Source organism: Tachyglossus aculeatus, chromosome 3 (genome assembly GCF_015852505.1).
Source record: "Tachyglossus aculeatus isolate mTacAcu1 chromosome 3, mTacAcu1.pri, whole genome shotgun sequence".
In the NCBI taxonomy this organism is placed as follows: Eukaryota; Metazoa; Chordata; class Mammalia; order Monotremata; family Tachyglossidae; genus Tachyglossus; species Tachyglossus aculeatus.
This window is the reverse complement of record NC_052068.1, coordinates 54,489,287-54,506,040: the sequence shown is the minus strand read 5'-3', so window position 1 is coordinate 54,506,040 and position 16,754 is coordinate 54,489,287. Positions and strand designations below refer to the sequence as shown.

At 50.7% G+C, this 16,754-nt stretch overlaps 1 protein-coding gene across 1 annotated transcript in view; it reads right to left on the bottom strand.

Moving 5' to 3' along the window:
* The window catches only part of SYT15 (synaptotagmin 15), a 28,045-nt gene extending 16,908 nt beyond the window's left edge, over positions 1-11,137 (bottom strand). The window contains exons 1-6 of the mRNA XM_038743388.1: positions 11,131-11,137; positions 10,766-10,903; positions 9,556-9,578; positions 2,673-2,902; positions 1,816-1,961; positions 721-1,016 (exon numbers count right to left, since the gene is read on the bottom strand). Coding sequence (XP_038599316.1) covers positions 721-1,016; positions 1,816-1,961; positions 2,673-2,902; positions 9,556-9,578; positions 10,766-10,903; positions 11,131-11,137 — 840 coding nt within the window. The remainder of the gene's footprint in view (positions 1-720; positions 1,017-1,815; positions 1,962-2,672; positions 2,903-9,555; positions 9,579-10,765; positions 10,904-11,130) is intronic.
* Between the last annotated feature and the right edge of the window lie 5,617 nt (positions 11,138-16,754).

Here is a 16,754-nt window from a genome sequence, read left to right as displayed (position 1 = left end):
CCCAGAAGGTGGCCGGGGGGCGGGCGGCATGGTGGTGGTCCAGGGTGTGGAGGGAGGCTGCCGGTGAGCCCACCCTCTAAAACCTCTAATACTCCCTCTCCACACTCTGTCTGGGTCTCTCCTCTAGACTGCAAGCTCGTTGTGGGCAGGGAAAGGGCCTGTTTGTTGTTCTATTGTACTCTTCCAAGCAGTTAGTACAGCGCTCTGCACACAGTAAGTGCTCAATAAATACAACTGAATGAATGGCATGACCGGATTTAATAATAATAATAATGATGATGATGTTTCTTAAGTGCTGACTATGTACAAAGCACTGTTCTAAGCACTGGGGGGGATACAAGGTGATCAGGTTGTCCCACGTGGGGCTCACAGATTTCATCCCCATTTTGCAGATGAGGGAGCTGAGGCCCAGAGAAGTGAAGTGACTTGCCCAAGGTCACACAGCTGGGATTAGAACCCATAAGCTCTGACTCCCAAGTCCGGGCTCTTTTCGCTGAGCCACGCTGCTTCTCGATTTGGCCAGGATTTGGATTTGGCCAGGAAGCAGTAGCCTCCTTGTTGCCTCAGGGGCCCAGGAGCAGGGCCGGCCGGAGGGCGGTGTGGAGGACATCTCCCTGGGGCTCCATCACTAGCCGGCCTCCATGGTGGGAAACGACGCCTACTATGTGCCCTCCCACCATCCCGCACCACGGGGGGACCAGGCCCGGCCCCGACGCGCACCTGGAAAACGAAGCTCTCGTCAAACTGAGGGTTGTCGGTCTTGCGCTTGGGCCTGGACCGCAGGAAGCGCCGCTCGTCGGGTAGCAGGTGGAGCTCGACCAGGGGGCTGCAGGGGTCGGCCGGGGCCCGCAGCCTCCGCGCCCGGATCAGCCCCACCAGGAGCCGCTCGGCCTCCGGCTCGTACGTCACCGAGAACCACAGCCGCCCCAGGCAGCCCTCGGGGAAGTCGCTCTCGCTCCGGTCCTCGGAAGGCTTGTACAGGTCTGGGTCGAGGGCACCCACCACCTCCGCACCCGCTGTGTCAGGGACAGAGGATGCCAGAGGTCTCCGTGGGCTGGGACGCCACAGGGTCTGGGCTCCAGACCCCTCTGGCCTCTCCCCAGCCTTGTTCTCCCCTCCCACCAGAGGCCCGACGGGAAGACCTTTAGGGCCCACCCTAAAGGACCAGCTTTGGGAACAGAAAAAAAAAGCCTGCAATGACCGTGCCGCTTTGCAAATGATTTGGCTGCAGCGGTGGCAGGGGAAGTGTCTGGCCCGTGCGGATCTATCAGGGCAGGGGACGAGCTGCCAGCAGCCGGATGGGGAGATTCGGGGTTGGAGTCTTGGTGACCCCTTCCCTGCCCGGGATCCTCTGGGAGTGATCCAAGGCCTTTCCCAGTGGTGGACTCTGTGCCCACCTACCCCTCCTCCCACCCCCCAGCAAGTCCAGGAGGAAGTTTTTGGACTTTCTTTCCACACAGGGCCTAGGATGTGACCGGACTCCCAGTTGTTTAAGCGGCATTCCCCACACAGGACCAGCCAGGGGGTCTGTCTGGCATCACCCCCGTTCCTTCCCGCAGCCCTGGACCAGGCCGCCCCTTCCACACCGCCCCACGTCCATCCCCCAACAGCCGCTTCAGACACCACAAGCCCCGGCGGAGCCCAGTCCTGCTCAGGGAGGAGGAGGCTCCCAGCCCCACCAGCCCGGCAGAGATTCCAGACAGGGATTCAGGAGGCTGGCTGGACAAAATCCACAACCGGGAAGTGGGAGACTGGGGCAGTGGGTTTCCTCCTGACCACCTCCCCACCCCAGCCCGCCCGCCCACCGCGGCCTACCCAAGGAGTGGAAGGAGGGCCGAGGCAGGGAGTCGGGAGCCAGGTAGCGGTCGTTGTCATCCTGAACCCGCTTCCCACGGGTCAGCGTGATCCAGTCCCGGCTGGGTAAGGAGGGAGGAACGACGAATGGGACTCCCTGCTCCTTGCTGCGAGGCGACAGGTGCGGAAATGGTGACCCCGCTGACCCCGGGAAAGGCCGGACCCAAGAGTCACAGTTGGAGGGGAAGCGATAGGGGAGGCATCCCAGGAAAAATCGAGGAAGAGGGTGCCGCTCCTCCAGTATGGGGCCTCCAAAACGGTCAAGGACCATTTACACGTCTCAGCAAGCCTCGGTCCCAAGTCCGGTTGGCTCGCACTCTGTCGGGAGACGCTTAATCGGAATGTGGTTCCGGAAATTATGGAGGAGGGAGAGGCAGCGAGGAGGGGAGCCAGGGACGCTGGAGCCGATGGCGGGAGGACAGTGGTGGGAGGGGCAGGTAGGGAATGGGGCTGCACGGGCAGAGGTGGGAGAGGCTCAGCCCAATATGTGGCTCTTCCCCAAAGCTTCCTAGGGGCCAAGTTGCTCCCAAAGCTTGGTGCTTCATTGGCCAGGAATCACATGCAAAGCTTCCTGGGGGCCAAGTTGCTCCCAAACCTTGGTGCTTCATTGGCCAGGAATCACATGCAAGCACGTGGGCACACACACACACGCTTTTTTTGTAGACCTACCCAACCTCCATGTTGGAGGAAAACCTTCCTTCCCACATCACCCCCGCCAAGGGACCCAACAACCCCAGCCATTCAGAGCCCCCTCCCTGCCGCTGGCTGCCAGGACAGACGGATGACTGGCCGGACACACATACGGACAGACGGTTCACCTGCCGCCTTTGGTCCGGGGGGCCGCAGATGGCTGGAGACACGTGTGCTCTGTGTGGGCGGTGGGCGACGGCTCTCCGGCCAGCTCCTCGTAGGCCGCGGGGGGACACAGCTTCTTCCAGAGGTAGTAGCCCACAGCTCCGACAAAGAGCAGCAGCAGTAGCCCTCCGACCACCGCTCCGACCACCGTGGCTACCTGCTCTGGGACCCCACCCCAAAACCCCCAGCGTTTCTACAGTGTCCACGCTGGGTGGGCAGGGCACCCCGAGGCCCCCGGTCCCTGGGGCCAAAGAGTGACCGAGCCCAGACACTGCTACCCCTCCCCTCCCGCTCTCCCCCGCCATGCGACTTGTACTTCCCAGGCGCTTAGTACAGTGCTCTGCGCACAGTAAGCGCTCAATAAATACGATTGAATGAATGAATGCCTTTTGAGGGGGCTTCTACAGCCAAGCGCTTAGTACAGTGCGCTGCACACAGTAAGCGCTCAATAAATACGATTAAATGGATGAATAGTAAGCGCTTAATCCATCAATCAATCATATTTATTGAGCGCTTACTGTGTGCAGAGCACTGTCCTAAGCACTTGGGAAGTACAAGTTGGCAACATAGAAGGGGTAGACAGAACAAAACATATTAACAAAATAAAAACAAATACCATTATTATTATTATTATCATTATTATTCCGCTGACCATGGGGTGGGGAGGGAGAAGCAAGGATTCATTCATTCGTTCAATCATATTTATTGAGTGCTTACTGTGTGCAGAGCACATTATTATTATTATTATTATTATTATTGTTATTATTATTCCTCTGACCATGGGGTGGGGAGGGAGAAGATGAGTGAGTCCGCTGTGGGTAGGGACCATCTCTATATGATTCATTCATTCATTCATATTTATTGAGCGCTTACTGTGTACAGAGCACATCATTATCATTATTATTATTATTATTCCACTGACCATGGGGTGGGGAGGGAGAAGCAAGATGAGTAAGCCCGCTGTGGGTAGGGACCGTCTCTATATGATTCATTCATTCATTCAATCGTATTTATTGAGCGCTTACTGTGTGCAGAGCACATCATTATTATTAATATTATTATTCCACTGACCATGGGGTGGGGTGGGAAGAAGCAAGATGAGTGAGCCCGTTGTGGGTAGGGACCGTCTCTATATGATTCACTCATTCATTCAATCGTATTTATTGAGCACTTACTGTGTGCAAAGCACATTATTATTATTATTATTATTATTATCATTATTATTATTATTATTATTATTCCACTGACCATGGGGTGGGGAGGGAGAAGCAAGATGAGTGAGCCCACTGTTGGGTAGGGACACTTCCCAAGCTCTTAGTACAGTGCTCTGCACACAGTAAGCGCTCAATAAATACGATTTATTGATTGATTGATTGACCATCTCTATACGATACATTCATTCATTCAATCATATTTGAGTGCTTACTGTGTGCAGAGCACATCATTATTATTATTATTCCACTGACCATGGGGTGGGGAGGGAGAAGCAAGATGAGTGAGCCTGCTGTGGGTAGGGACCATCACTATATGATTCATTCATTCATTCAATGGTATTTATTGAGCGCTTACTGTGTGCAGAGCACAACATTATTATTATTTTTTTATTTTTATTTTTATTATTATTATTATTATTATTATTATTATTATTATCATTATTATTCTACTGTCCATGGGGTGGGGAGGGAGAAGCAAGATGAGTGAGCTCACTGTTGGGTAGGGACCGTCTCTATTTGATTCATTCATTCATTCAATCGTATTTATTGAGCGCTTACTGTGTGCAGAGCACATCTTTATTATTAATATTATTATTATTCCACTGACCATGGGGTGGGGAGGGAGAAGCAAGATGAGTGAGCCCGCTGTGGGTAGGGACCGTCTCTATATGATTCATTCATTCATTCAATCATATTTATTGAGCGCTTACTGTGGGCAGAGCGCTGTACTAAGCACTTGGGAAGTCCAAGTTGGCAACATATAGAGACAGTCCCTACCCAACAGTGGGCTCACAGTCTAGAAGGTGGGCTCACAGTCTAGAGCCCACCTGATGCCAACTTGTACTTCCCAAGCGCTTAGTACAGTGCTCTGTACACAGTAAGTGCTCAATAAATACGATTGAATGAATGAATGAATGAAGATGAGGAGAAACGCGGGCTAAATTTTTCCACAGAATGGTTACCCCCTTTCCATAGTTAGAATAAATAATTAGGCTGTTTGTTGAATGCTTACTATTCATTCATTCATTCAATCGTATTTATTGAGTGCTTACTGTGGGGAGAGCACTGTACTAAGCGCTTGGGAAGTACAAATCGACGTGCTAAGCACAGCCAGTGCTGAGGCAGTATTATTATTGTACTTGTTGAGCACTTACTATGTGCCGAGTACAGTTTGAAGCACAAGTTAATCAGGTTGGACACAATCCCTGTCCCACGTGGGGCTCACAGTCTAAGTAGGAGGAAGTAGGATTTAAACCCCGTTTTACAGTTGAGGAAACTGAGGCAAAGAGAAGTAAAGTGACTTGCCCAAGATCACAGAGAAGTGGTGGAGTCAGGATTAGAACCCAGATCCTCTTACTCCCAAGCCCATGCTCTTTCAATTCTGTGGGCGAATCGTAGGAATTTTCCTTCAGAGAAGCAGCGTGGTTCAGTGGAAAGAGCCCGGGCTTGGGAGTCAGAGGTCGTGGGTTCTAATCCCGGCTCTGCCACTTGGCAGCGTGGCTCAGTGGAAAGAGCCCGGGCTTTGGAATCAAAGGTCATGGGTTCGAATCCTGGCTCCGCCACATGTCAGCTGTGTGACCTTGGGCAAGTCACTTAACTTCTCTGAGCCTCAGTTCCCTCATCTGTAAAATGGGGATTAAGACTGTGAGCCCCGCATGGGACAACCTGATCACCTTGTATCCCCCCAGCGCTTAGAACAGTGCTTTGCACATAGTAAGCGTTTAACAAATACCATCATTATTATTATCAGCTGTGTGACTTCGGGCAAGTCACTTCACTGGGCCTCAGTTACCTCACCTGTAAAATGGGGATTGAGACTGTGAGCTCCACGTGGGACAACTTGATGACCTTGTATCCCCTCCAGCGCTTAGAACAGTGTTTTACACATAATAAGCGCTTAACAAATACCATTATTATTATTATTATTATTATTTGTACTTCCCAAATGCTTAGTACAGTGCTCTGCACACAGTAAGTGCTCAATAAATACCATTGAATGAATGCCCCGAGCTCTCGCCAGGGCAACCCCATCCCCCACAATTCATTCATTCATTCAATCATATTTATTGAACACTTACTGTGTGCAGAGCACTGTACTAAGCGTTTGGGAAGTACAAATTGGCAATATATAGAGACAGTCCCTACCCAACAGTGGGCTCAAAGAGAAGCAGCGTGGCTCAGTGGAAAGAGCCCCGGCTTTGGAGTCAGAGTTCATGATTTCAAATCCCGGCTCTGCCGATTGTCAGCTGTGTGACTTTGGGCAAGTCACTTCACTTCTCTGGGCCTCAGTTGCCTCATCTGTAAAATGGGGGTTAAGACTGTGAGCCCCCCGTGGGACAACCTGATCACCTTGTAACCTCCCCAGTGCTTAGAACAGTGCTTGGCACATAGTAAGCACTTAATAAATGCTATTATTATTATTATTATTATTATTATTATTATTATTATTATTAAAGGATCCAGTGCCAACCCCCAGCCCAGACACATGGCTGGCAGCAACTGCGGGGAGTTCCAATCCACATGTCATCCTGCAGACTCATCAATTAGAGCAGGCATTACGGCTCCATTTCCTCTTACCGTACTGTACTTACTCTTAATACAGTGCTAAGCGCTTAGTACAGTGCTCTGCACACAGTAAGTGCTCAATAAATACGATTGATTTATTACCGCCTCCCACCGCAACATACACACCACACAACTCACCCACACACAACACACGCGAGCGGAGAATGCAGCATGGCCTGGTGGAAAGAGCATGAACCCAAACCCAGCTCCATTCATTCATTCATTCATTCAATCGTATTTATTGAGCGCTTACTGTGTGCAGAGCACTGTACTAAGCGCTTGGGGAGTCCAAGTTGGCAACATATAGAGACGGTCCCCACCCAACAAGGGGCTCACAGTCTAGAAGAATGCTCCAGCATGTGTGACCTTGGGCAAATTACTTAACTTGAGAAGCAGCGTGGCTCAGTGGAAAGAGCCCGGGCTTCGGAGTCAGAGGTCATGGGTTCTAATTCATTCAATGGTATTTATTGAGCGCTTACTGTGTGCAGAGCACTGTACTAAGAGCTTGGGAAGTACAAGCCGGCAACATTTAGACGGTCCCTACCCAACAACGGGCTCACAGTCTAGAAGGGAGAGACAGACAACAAAACAAAACATGGAGACAGAATAAATAGAATTATAGCTATTACGCACATCATTAACAAAATAAATAGAATAGTAAATATGCACAAGAAAAATAAATAGATAACCCAAATCCAAGCTCCGCCACTTGTCAGCTGTGTGACTTTGGGCAAGTCACTTCACTTCTCTGGGCCTCAGTTCCCTCATCTGCGAAATGGGGGTTAAGACTGTGAGCCCCCCCGTGGGACAACCTGATCACCTTGGATCCTCCCCAGCGCTTAGAACAGTGCTTTGCACATAGTAAGCGCTTAACAAATACCATCATTATTATTCCCTGTGCCTCAGTTTCTTCGTGTGTAAAATAGGGAATCCGTACCCGTTCTCGCCCCTATTTAGACTGTAAGAACCATGCGGGACAAGGACTGTGTCCTGAACTCTTTATCTTGTATCCACCTCAGTGCTCAGTACAGTTCTTGGCATAGAATAGAAGAGAACATATAAGAGACTATAAGAGAAGCGGATGGTGTATTGGATAGAGCATGGGCCCTGGAGTCAGAAGGTCATGGGTTCTAATCCCGCCTCCACCACCTGTCAGCTGTGTGACCTTGGGCAAGTCACTTCACTTCTCTGGGCCTCAGTTATCTCATCTGTAAAATGGGGATTAAGGCCGTGAGCCCCTCGTGGGACAACCTGACCACCTTGTATCTCCCCCCGGCGCTTAGAACAGTTCTTGGCACATAGTAAGCGCTTAACAAAGACCATCATCATCATATAATAAGCACTTAAATACTACAGTCATTATCACACTATCATTATCACAGCGTGGCTCAGTGGAAAGAGCCGGGGCTTTGGAGTCAGAGGTCATGGGTTCAAATCCCGGCTCCGCCAACTGTCAGCTGTGTGGCTTTGGGCTAGTCACAACTTCTCTGCACCTCAGTTACCTCATCTGTAAAATGGGGATTAAGACTGTGAGTACCCCGTGGAACAACCTGATAATAATAATAATAATGACAGCATTTGTTTAGCGCTTACTATGTGCAAAGCACTGTTCTAAGCACTGGGGGGGATACAAGCTGATCAGGTTGTCCCACGGGGCGGCTCACAGTTTTAATCCCCATTTTGCAGATGAGGTAACTGAGGCCCAGAGAAGTGAAGTGACTTGCCCAAAGTCACCCAGCTGACAAGTGGCGGAGTCGTGTTTAGAACCCATGACCTCTGACTCCCAAGCCCGGGCTCTTTCCACTGAGCCACGCTGATCACCTTGTAATCTCCCCAGCGCTTAGAACAGTGCTTTGCACATAGTAAGCGCTTAACTCCCCAGCACTTAGAACAGAGCTTTGCACATAGTAAGCGCCTAATAAATGACATTGCTATTATTATTATTATGAAATATTATAGATGTGCAGATCATGCCTTCAGAGACAAGTTCACACACACAAGAGACATATGGAGACCCAGAGACACACAGTAAGCGCTCAATAAATACGATTGAATGAATGAATGTGGGACAGCCTGATTACCTTGTATCTACCCCAGCCCTTAGAACAGTGCTGGGCACATAGTAAGCGCTTAACAAATATCATAAATATATATATATATATATATATATATATATATATATATATATATATATATTCGTGCATAGAGACACAAAGAAACACGGAGGAAGGGAAACGTTGGCTCCCACAGAGACTCGCAGAGACACGTTGGGACTCACAGAGATACCCGGAGACACAGAGATACACTCCCATGCATAGAGACACTGAAGAACGAGAGACACGGAGACAAAGAGACACGGAGTCTGAGAGACACACGGAGGAGGAGAAACTTTCACTCCCATAGAGACTGGCAGAGACAGAGAGACACGTTGGCGCTCACAGAGATACACGGTGACACAGAGATACACGTCCACGCATAGAGACATATGAAGAACGAGAGACACGGAGACACAGAGTCTGAGAGACACACGGAGGAGAGGAAACTTTCTCTCCCCTAGAGACTGGCAGAGACGGAGAGACACGTTGGTGCTCACAGAGATACACGGTGACACAGAGATACACGTCCATGCATAGAGACATATGAAGAACGAGAGACACGGAGACACAGAGTCTGAGAGACACACGGAGAAGGGGAAACTTTCTCTCCCATAGAGACTGGCAGAGACAGAGAGACACGTTGGTGCTCACAGAGATACACGGTGACACAGAGATACACGTCCATGCATAGAGACACATAAAGAACGAGAGACATGTTGACTCACAGACATGCACAGAGACACATATTCGCGGTCACTGAGAGACACGGAGACACAGAGACACGGAGTCTGAGAGACACACGGAGGAGGGGAAACTTTCTCTCCCATAGAGACTCGCAGAGACGGAGAGACACCTTGGTGCTCACAGAGATACACGGTGACACAGAGATACACGTCCATGCATAGAGACACATGAAGAACGAGAGACACGTTGGCTAACAGACATGCACAGAGACACACATTCACACTCACTGAGATCCACAGAGACACGGAGTCTGAGAGACACACGGAGGAGGGGAAACTTTCTCTCCCCTAGAGACTGGCAGAGACAGAGAGACACGTTGGTGCTCACAGAGATACACGGTGACACAGAGATACACGTCCATGCATAGAGACACATAAAGAACAAGAGACACGTTGACTCACAGACATGGACAGAGACACACATTCACACTCACTGAGATACACAGAGACACGGAATCTGAGAGACACACGGAGGAGGGGAAACTTTTTCTCTCCCCTAGAGACTCGCAGAGACAGAGAGACACGTTGGTGCTCACAGAGATACACGGTGACACAGAGATACACGTCCATGCATAGAGACACATGAAGAACGAGAGACACGGAGACACAGAGACACGGAGTCTGAGAGACACACGGAGGAGGGGAAACTTTCTCTCCCCTAGAGACTCGCAGAGACAGAGAGACACGTTGGCGCTCACAGAGATACACGGTGACACAGAGATACACGGAGACACAGAGACACTTCCGCGTTCACAGAGATACACGGAGACACGGAGACACAAAGAGAGACACAGAGACACGTCGGCGCTCAGAGATACACGGAGACCCAGAGACACAAGGAGACCCAGAGACACGTCCGCGCTCACAGAGATACACGGAGGCACAGAGACACGTTGGAGACGAGATCCACGGAGACACAGAGACACGTTTGAGCTCACAGATATGCACAGAGACACAGAGAGACGTCCGCGCTCACAGAGATTACACGGAGACACAGAGACACAAGGAGACGCAGAGACACACGGAGACACAGAGACACAGGGAGGCACAGAGACACGTCCGCGCTCACAGAGATAAACAGAGACGTGTTCGCGTTCACAGAGACACACGGAGACACAGAGACACAAGGAGACACAGAGACACGTCCGCGCTCACAGAGACACACGGAGACAGAGACACGCCCGCGCTCCCAGAGAGACACGGAGACACAGGGAGACACAGAGACACGTCCGCGCTCACAGAGACGCACGGAGACACAGAGACACAAGGAGACACAGAGACAAGTTCGCGCTCACAGAGACACACGGAGGAGACACACGGAGACACAGAGACACAGGGAGACACAGAGACACGTCCGCGCTCACAGAGATACACGGAGACACAGAGACACACAGAGACACGTTCGTGCTCAGAGATCCACGAAGACACAGAGACAGACGGAGACACCACAGAGACACGTCGGAGAAGAGATCCACGGAGGCACAGAGCCACGTTTGCGCTGACAGAGATGCACGGAGACCCAGTCTCTCGTAGAGAGGTCCCCGGAGGAGCCCCCGGGGCCCGCCCGCCCGCCCGCCTGGCCCCCCGAGGAACGCCGAGAGACCCCGGCCCGGGGACCCAGGGACCCGCGGAGGCGACGCAGAGGGAGAGGAGGAGACACAGAGGGAGAGAGAGGAGACACACGGGGTCCGTCCCCCCCGAGAGAGAGACAGAGAGAGAGAGACAGAGAGAGAGAGAGACCCCCGGTCCCCCCCCCCCCGGCCCCCCTTGATGGGATGAGGAGGCGGGGGGGGGGGGTCTTACCGGCCATGTGTCCGGGGGCTCCCCGGGATGTCCCCGTCCCCGGGGGCTCTGCCCGAGAGGCCACTGACCAGGGGACCCGACCCCCCCGCCCAGACCCCCGACCCCCGACGAGGCGGACTGACCACACGCCCCCACCCCAGCCCACACCATCTCACCCCACCCGCCCCTCCCCCTCCTCTATCCTCTTCTCTCCTCCTCCCCCTCGGCCCCTCCTCCTCCTCTCTCTCCCTCCCCCTTCTCCTCCTCCTCCTCTTCCCCCTCCTCCCCCTCTTCCTCCTCCCCCTCCCCTTCTCCTCCTCCTCCTCCTCCCTCTTCTCCTCCTCCTCTTCCTCCTCCTCCTCCCCCTCTTCCTCCTCCTCCTCCCCCTCTTCCTTCCCCTCTCCTTCCCCCTCTCCTCCTCTTCTCCCTCCTCCTCTTCCTCCTCCTTGCTCCTCCTCCTCCTCCCCCCTCCTCGGCCCCTCCCCCTCCTCCTCCTCTTCCCCCTCCTCCTCCTCCTCCTCCCCTCTCCTCCTCCTCCTCTCCCTCCTCCTCCTCCTCTTCCTCCTCCCCCTCCTCCTCTTCCTCCTCCCTGCTCCTCCTCCCCCACCTCCTCCTCGCCCGCCCCCGCCCCCCGCCCTCCATCCAAGCCAACCTCCCCTCCCAAACCCCCCCCCGCTCAGCCCCAGCCGACCCACTGAGCCCCCTTTTTCCTCTCCTCCTCCCCATCCTCCCCTCTGCCCTACTCCTTTCCCCTCCCCACGGCACTTGTATATATTTGTACAGATTTATTACTCAATTTATTGTACTTGTACATATTTACTACTCTATTTTGTTAATGATGTGCATATAGCCTTAATTCTGTTTGTTCTGGCGATTTTGACACCTGTCCACATGTTTTGTTTTGTTGTCTGCCTTCCCCTCCCCACGGCACTTGTATATATTTATTACTCAATTTATTGTACTTGTACATATTTACTACTCTATTTTGTTAATGGTGTGCATATATCCTTAATTCTGTTTGTTCTGGCGATTTTGACACCTGTCCACATGTTTTATTTTGGTGTCTGCCTCCCCCTTCTAGACCCGTTGTTGGGTAGGGACCGTCTCTAGATGTTGCCGACTTGTACTTCCCGAGCGCTTAGTACAGTGCTCTGCACACAGTAAGCGCTCAGTAAATGAGCCTGTTGTGGGTAGGGACAGTCTCTATATGTTGCCGATTTGTAGTCTCCGAAGGGCTTAGTACAGTGCTCTGCACACAGTAAGCGCTCAATAAATGAGCCTGTTGTTGGGTAGGGACCGTCTCTGTTGCCGACTTGTACTTCCCAAGCGCTTAGTACAGTGCTCTGCACACAGTAAGCGCTCAATAAATACGATTGAATGAATGAATGAATGAATGAATGAAGGGAGATCTCCATCGATCAGATCAATCAAAGAGTCCATAATAGCAGGGGGTTTCCGATCCCGAGTATCTTGAAGGCTGGAGCTGAGAACTGACAGTATAGGCTGAGACGAAACCCACTGGATTACGATCAAATTGTGGGTATTTAAAAGCGGCGTGGCTCAGTGAAAAGAGCCTGGGCTTGGGAGTCAGAGGTCATGGGTTCTAATCCCGGCTCCGCCTCTTGTCAGCTGTGTGACTTTGGGCAAGTCACTTCACTTCTCTGGGCCTCAGTTACCTCATCTGGAAAATGGGGATTTAAGACGGTGAGCCCACATGGGACAACCTTATCACCTTGTATCCTCCCCAGTGCTTAGAACAGTGCTTTGCACATAGTAATCTCCTCACTGTACCTCGCTCTCACCTGTCCCGCCATCGACCCCCGGCCCACGTCATCCCCCGGGCCTGGAATGCCCTCCCTCTGCCCATCCGCCAAGCTAGCTCTCTTCCTCCCTTCAAGGCCCTGCTGAGAGCTCACCTCCTCCAGGAGGCCTTCCCAGACTGAGCCCCTTCTTTCCTCTCCCCCTCGTCCCCCTCTCCATCCCCCCGTCTTACCTCCTTCCCTTCCCCACAGCACCTGTATATATGTATATATGGTTGTACATATTTATTACTCTATTTATCTATTTATTTATTTTACTTGTACATTTCTATCCTACTTATTTTATTTTGTTGGCATGTTTGGTTCTGTTCTCTGTCTCCCCCTTTTAGACTGTGAGCCCACTGTTGGGTAGGGACTGTCTCTATGTGATGCCAATTTGTACTTCCCAAGCGCTTAGTACAGTGCTCTGCACATAGTAAGCGCTCAATAAATACGATTGATTGATTGATTGATTGATTGACAGGGGAGAATGAGGCACGGTGAGGAGGTTAGTGGTGGCACAGGAGCGGAGGGTGCAGTCTGGGCTGAAGAAGGAGAGAAGGGAGGTGAGGTAGGAGGGGGCGAGGTGATGGAAACCCTTGAAGCCGAGAGTGAGGAGTTTTTGCTTGATTCGTAGGTTGACAGGCAGCCACTGGAGATTTTTAAGGAGGGGAGTGACACGCCCAGAGCGTTTCTGTACAAAGATAATAATAATGATGGCATTTGTTAAGCTCTTACTATGTGCAAAGCACTGTTCTAAGCGCTGGGGGGATACGAGGTGATCAGGTTGTCCCACGTGGGGCTCACAGTCTTCTTCCCCATTTTACAAATGAGGTAACTGAGGCTCAGAGAGGTTAAGTGACTTGCCCAAAGTCACACAGCTGACAACTGGCAGAGCCGGGATTCAAACCCATGACCTCGGACTCCAAAGCCCGGGCTCTTTCCACTGAGCCACGCTGCTTCTCGATAAGCCGGGCAGCAAAGTGAAGTGTGGACTGAAGGCGGGAGAGACAGGAGGATACACTTACTGTGTGAGACCGTACAAATCCAAGGGCAAGGGCGACGCAGAAGGGAGTGGGAGAGGCGGAAATGAGGACTTTGTCAGGAAATAGTAATAATAATAGTGGTACTTGTTTTGCACTTCAGTGTTCCAGACACCGAACTGAGCTCTGAGGTAGATACAAGGTAATCGGGTTGGACACAGTCCCTGGCCCACATAGGACTCACAGTCTTAGCCCCCGTTATACAGATGAGAGAATTGAGGCACCGAGCAGTGAAGTGACTTGTCCAAGGTCACACAGCAGACAAGTGGCAGAGCTGGGATAAGAACCCAGGTCCTTCTGAGTCCCAGGTCCATGCTCTATCCACTAGGCCACACTGCTTCCTTTGTCTTCTGCTAAGCTCCCTGCAACCATCCCAGGCTTGTGGCTCTCTCTCCTGATCTTGTGAATCTTCAGGAAAGGAGAATCCACAACCTTATGCATCCTCTGATCCAGTATTTCCCACCTTAATCCGGGGAAGTTCTTTATATCTGCTGTAAATACCTACCTCTAAAGTTACACCTTTCATTCATTCATTCGATCGTATTTATTGAGCACTTACTGTGTGCAGAGCACTGGACTAAGCGCTTGGGAAGTACAAGTTGGCAACATATAGAGACGGTCCCTACCCAACAACGGGCTCACCTTGGTTGTGTTATGGTAGAAGGAAATGAAACAACACAAACACAAGTACAATATTTACAGCAGCAGATTCAGAAAGCTTCTGGCTAGATTCTGAGTAGAGATGTAAAGTGGGTTACCAGAGAAGCGGCGTGGCTTAGTGGAAAGAGCCCAGGCTTGGGAGTCAGAGGTTGTGGGTTCTAATTCCGCCTCTTGTCTGCTGTGTAACCTTGGGCAAGGCACTTAACTTCTCTGTGCCTGAGTTACTTCATCTGTAAAATGGGGATTGAGACTGTGAGCCCTACGTGGGACAATCTGATGACCCTGTATCTCCCCCAGTGCTTAGAACAGTGCTTGGCACATAGTAAGCACTTAAATACCATCATCATCATCATTATTCTTTTAGACTGTGAGCCCACTGTTGGGTAGGGACTGTCTCTATATGTTGCCAACTTGTACTTCCCAAGCGCTTAGTACAGTGCTCTGCACACAGTAAGTGCTCAATAAATACGATTGATGATGATTATTATTATTATTGTTAGAAGGAAGGCTAGGGATGTAGAGGGGAAAATTAGAGGAGTTGGATGAACCATTCCTAACCAAGCAGTAGGATGTCAACCACGCCAGTTAACACACTTAACTTTTGTGTGCCTCGGTTTTCTCATCTGCCAAATCAGTCAGTGGTATTTATTGATTGCTTACCATATGCAGAACGCTGCACTAAGCACTTAGCTCTGTGTCATCTGGGGATAAGAAGCAGCATGGCTTAGTGGAACAAGCAAGGGCTTGGGAATCAGAAGCCCTGGGTTCTAACCTGGCCCTGTCAATTGCCTGCTCTGTGACCTTGGGCAAGTTACTTAACATCTCTGTGCCTCAGTTTCCTCATCTGCAAAAGTGAGGGTCCAATACCTGTTCTCTTCCTACTTAGACTGTGAGCTCCCTATTGGACAGGGACTGGATCTGACCTGATTAATTTGTATTTACCCCACCACTTAGAACCGTGCTTGATACATAGTAAATGCTTAACAAATATTATTATTATTATTATTACACCTGTTCTCCCTCCCCCTTAGATGGTGAGCCCCATGTGGAACAGGAACCGTCTGGCCTGATTATATTGTACCTACACCAGTGCTTAGTTACAACGCTTGTCATATAGTAAGCGCTTTACAAATATCAATAATAATATTATTATTACTAGTTTTGGAGACAGAATCTGAGGGAGAAATGCTATATAAGAGATCTGAAGGGCAGAAATAATAATATTGGCACTTGGTAGCACCAAGGACTGTACTAAATGCTCAGGTGGATACAGGATAATCGGATGGGCCAAAGAACCTGTCCTTCAGAGGTCTCAAAGTCTAAGAGGAGTGAAAGCAGGTAGTTTATTCCTATTTTACAGAGGAGGAAACTGAGACAAGAGAAGTTAAGTGACTTGCCCACAGTCACACAGCAGGCAAACGGCGGAAGTCAGAACTCAAACTTTGGTCTCCTGATTCCCAATCCTGCGCTCTTTTCACTAGACCACAGTGCCACCCATAAATGCCTTGAATTTAAAAATATAGGGCTTTTATTGCAAAGCACTTTAATATCATTAATCTCATTTCATCTTCACATCATCCCTGTAAGGCAAGGAGAAGCGCAAGTGAGGAAACTGAGTCACAAAGTGGTTAAGTGACTTGCCTGAGGTCCAGGTCTCCTGGCTGTCTGGCTCCCGCTCCCACTGCTAACCCAATGCCTTCATCGAGCCAAGTCAGCAGTCAGAGACCCAGGGCCGGATGGGAGGGCGGGTTGGTGGTGGGTGGGGAGGCCTCCCTGCACAGTCAATTGAATAAGAAGTATTTGAATCTTTCCATCTCCTGGCAGTTTTTGAGGTGCCTGACTTATCAAGGTAACAAGCTCTGAGGCGCAGAGGCCATTATTGCCGGGAGAGAAATCCTCACTTTCCTGGCTGTCCTCCAGTCCAGTCAAGCTCCTCTTTTCCAGCTCAGCAGTGGCCAATTTCATCTCTCTCGACTGTAAGTTTGTCCTCTGAACTGTAAGCTCGTTGTGGGCAGGGAATACGTCTGATTATTGTTCATTCATTCATTCTTTCATTCAATTGTATTTATTGAGCGCTTACTGTGTGCAGAGCACTGTACTAAGCGCTTGGAAAGTACAAGTTGGCAACATATAGAGACGGTCC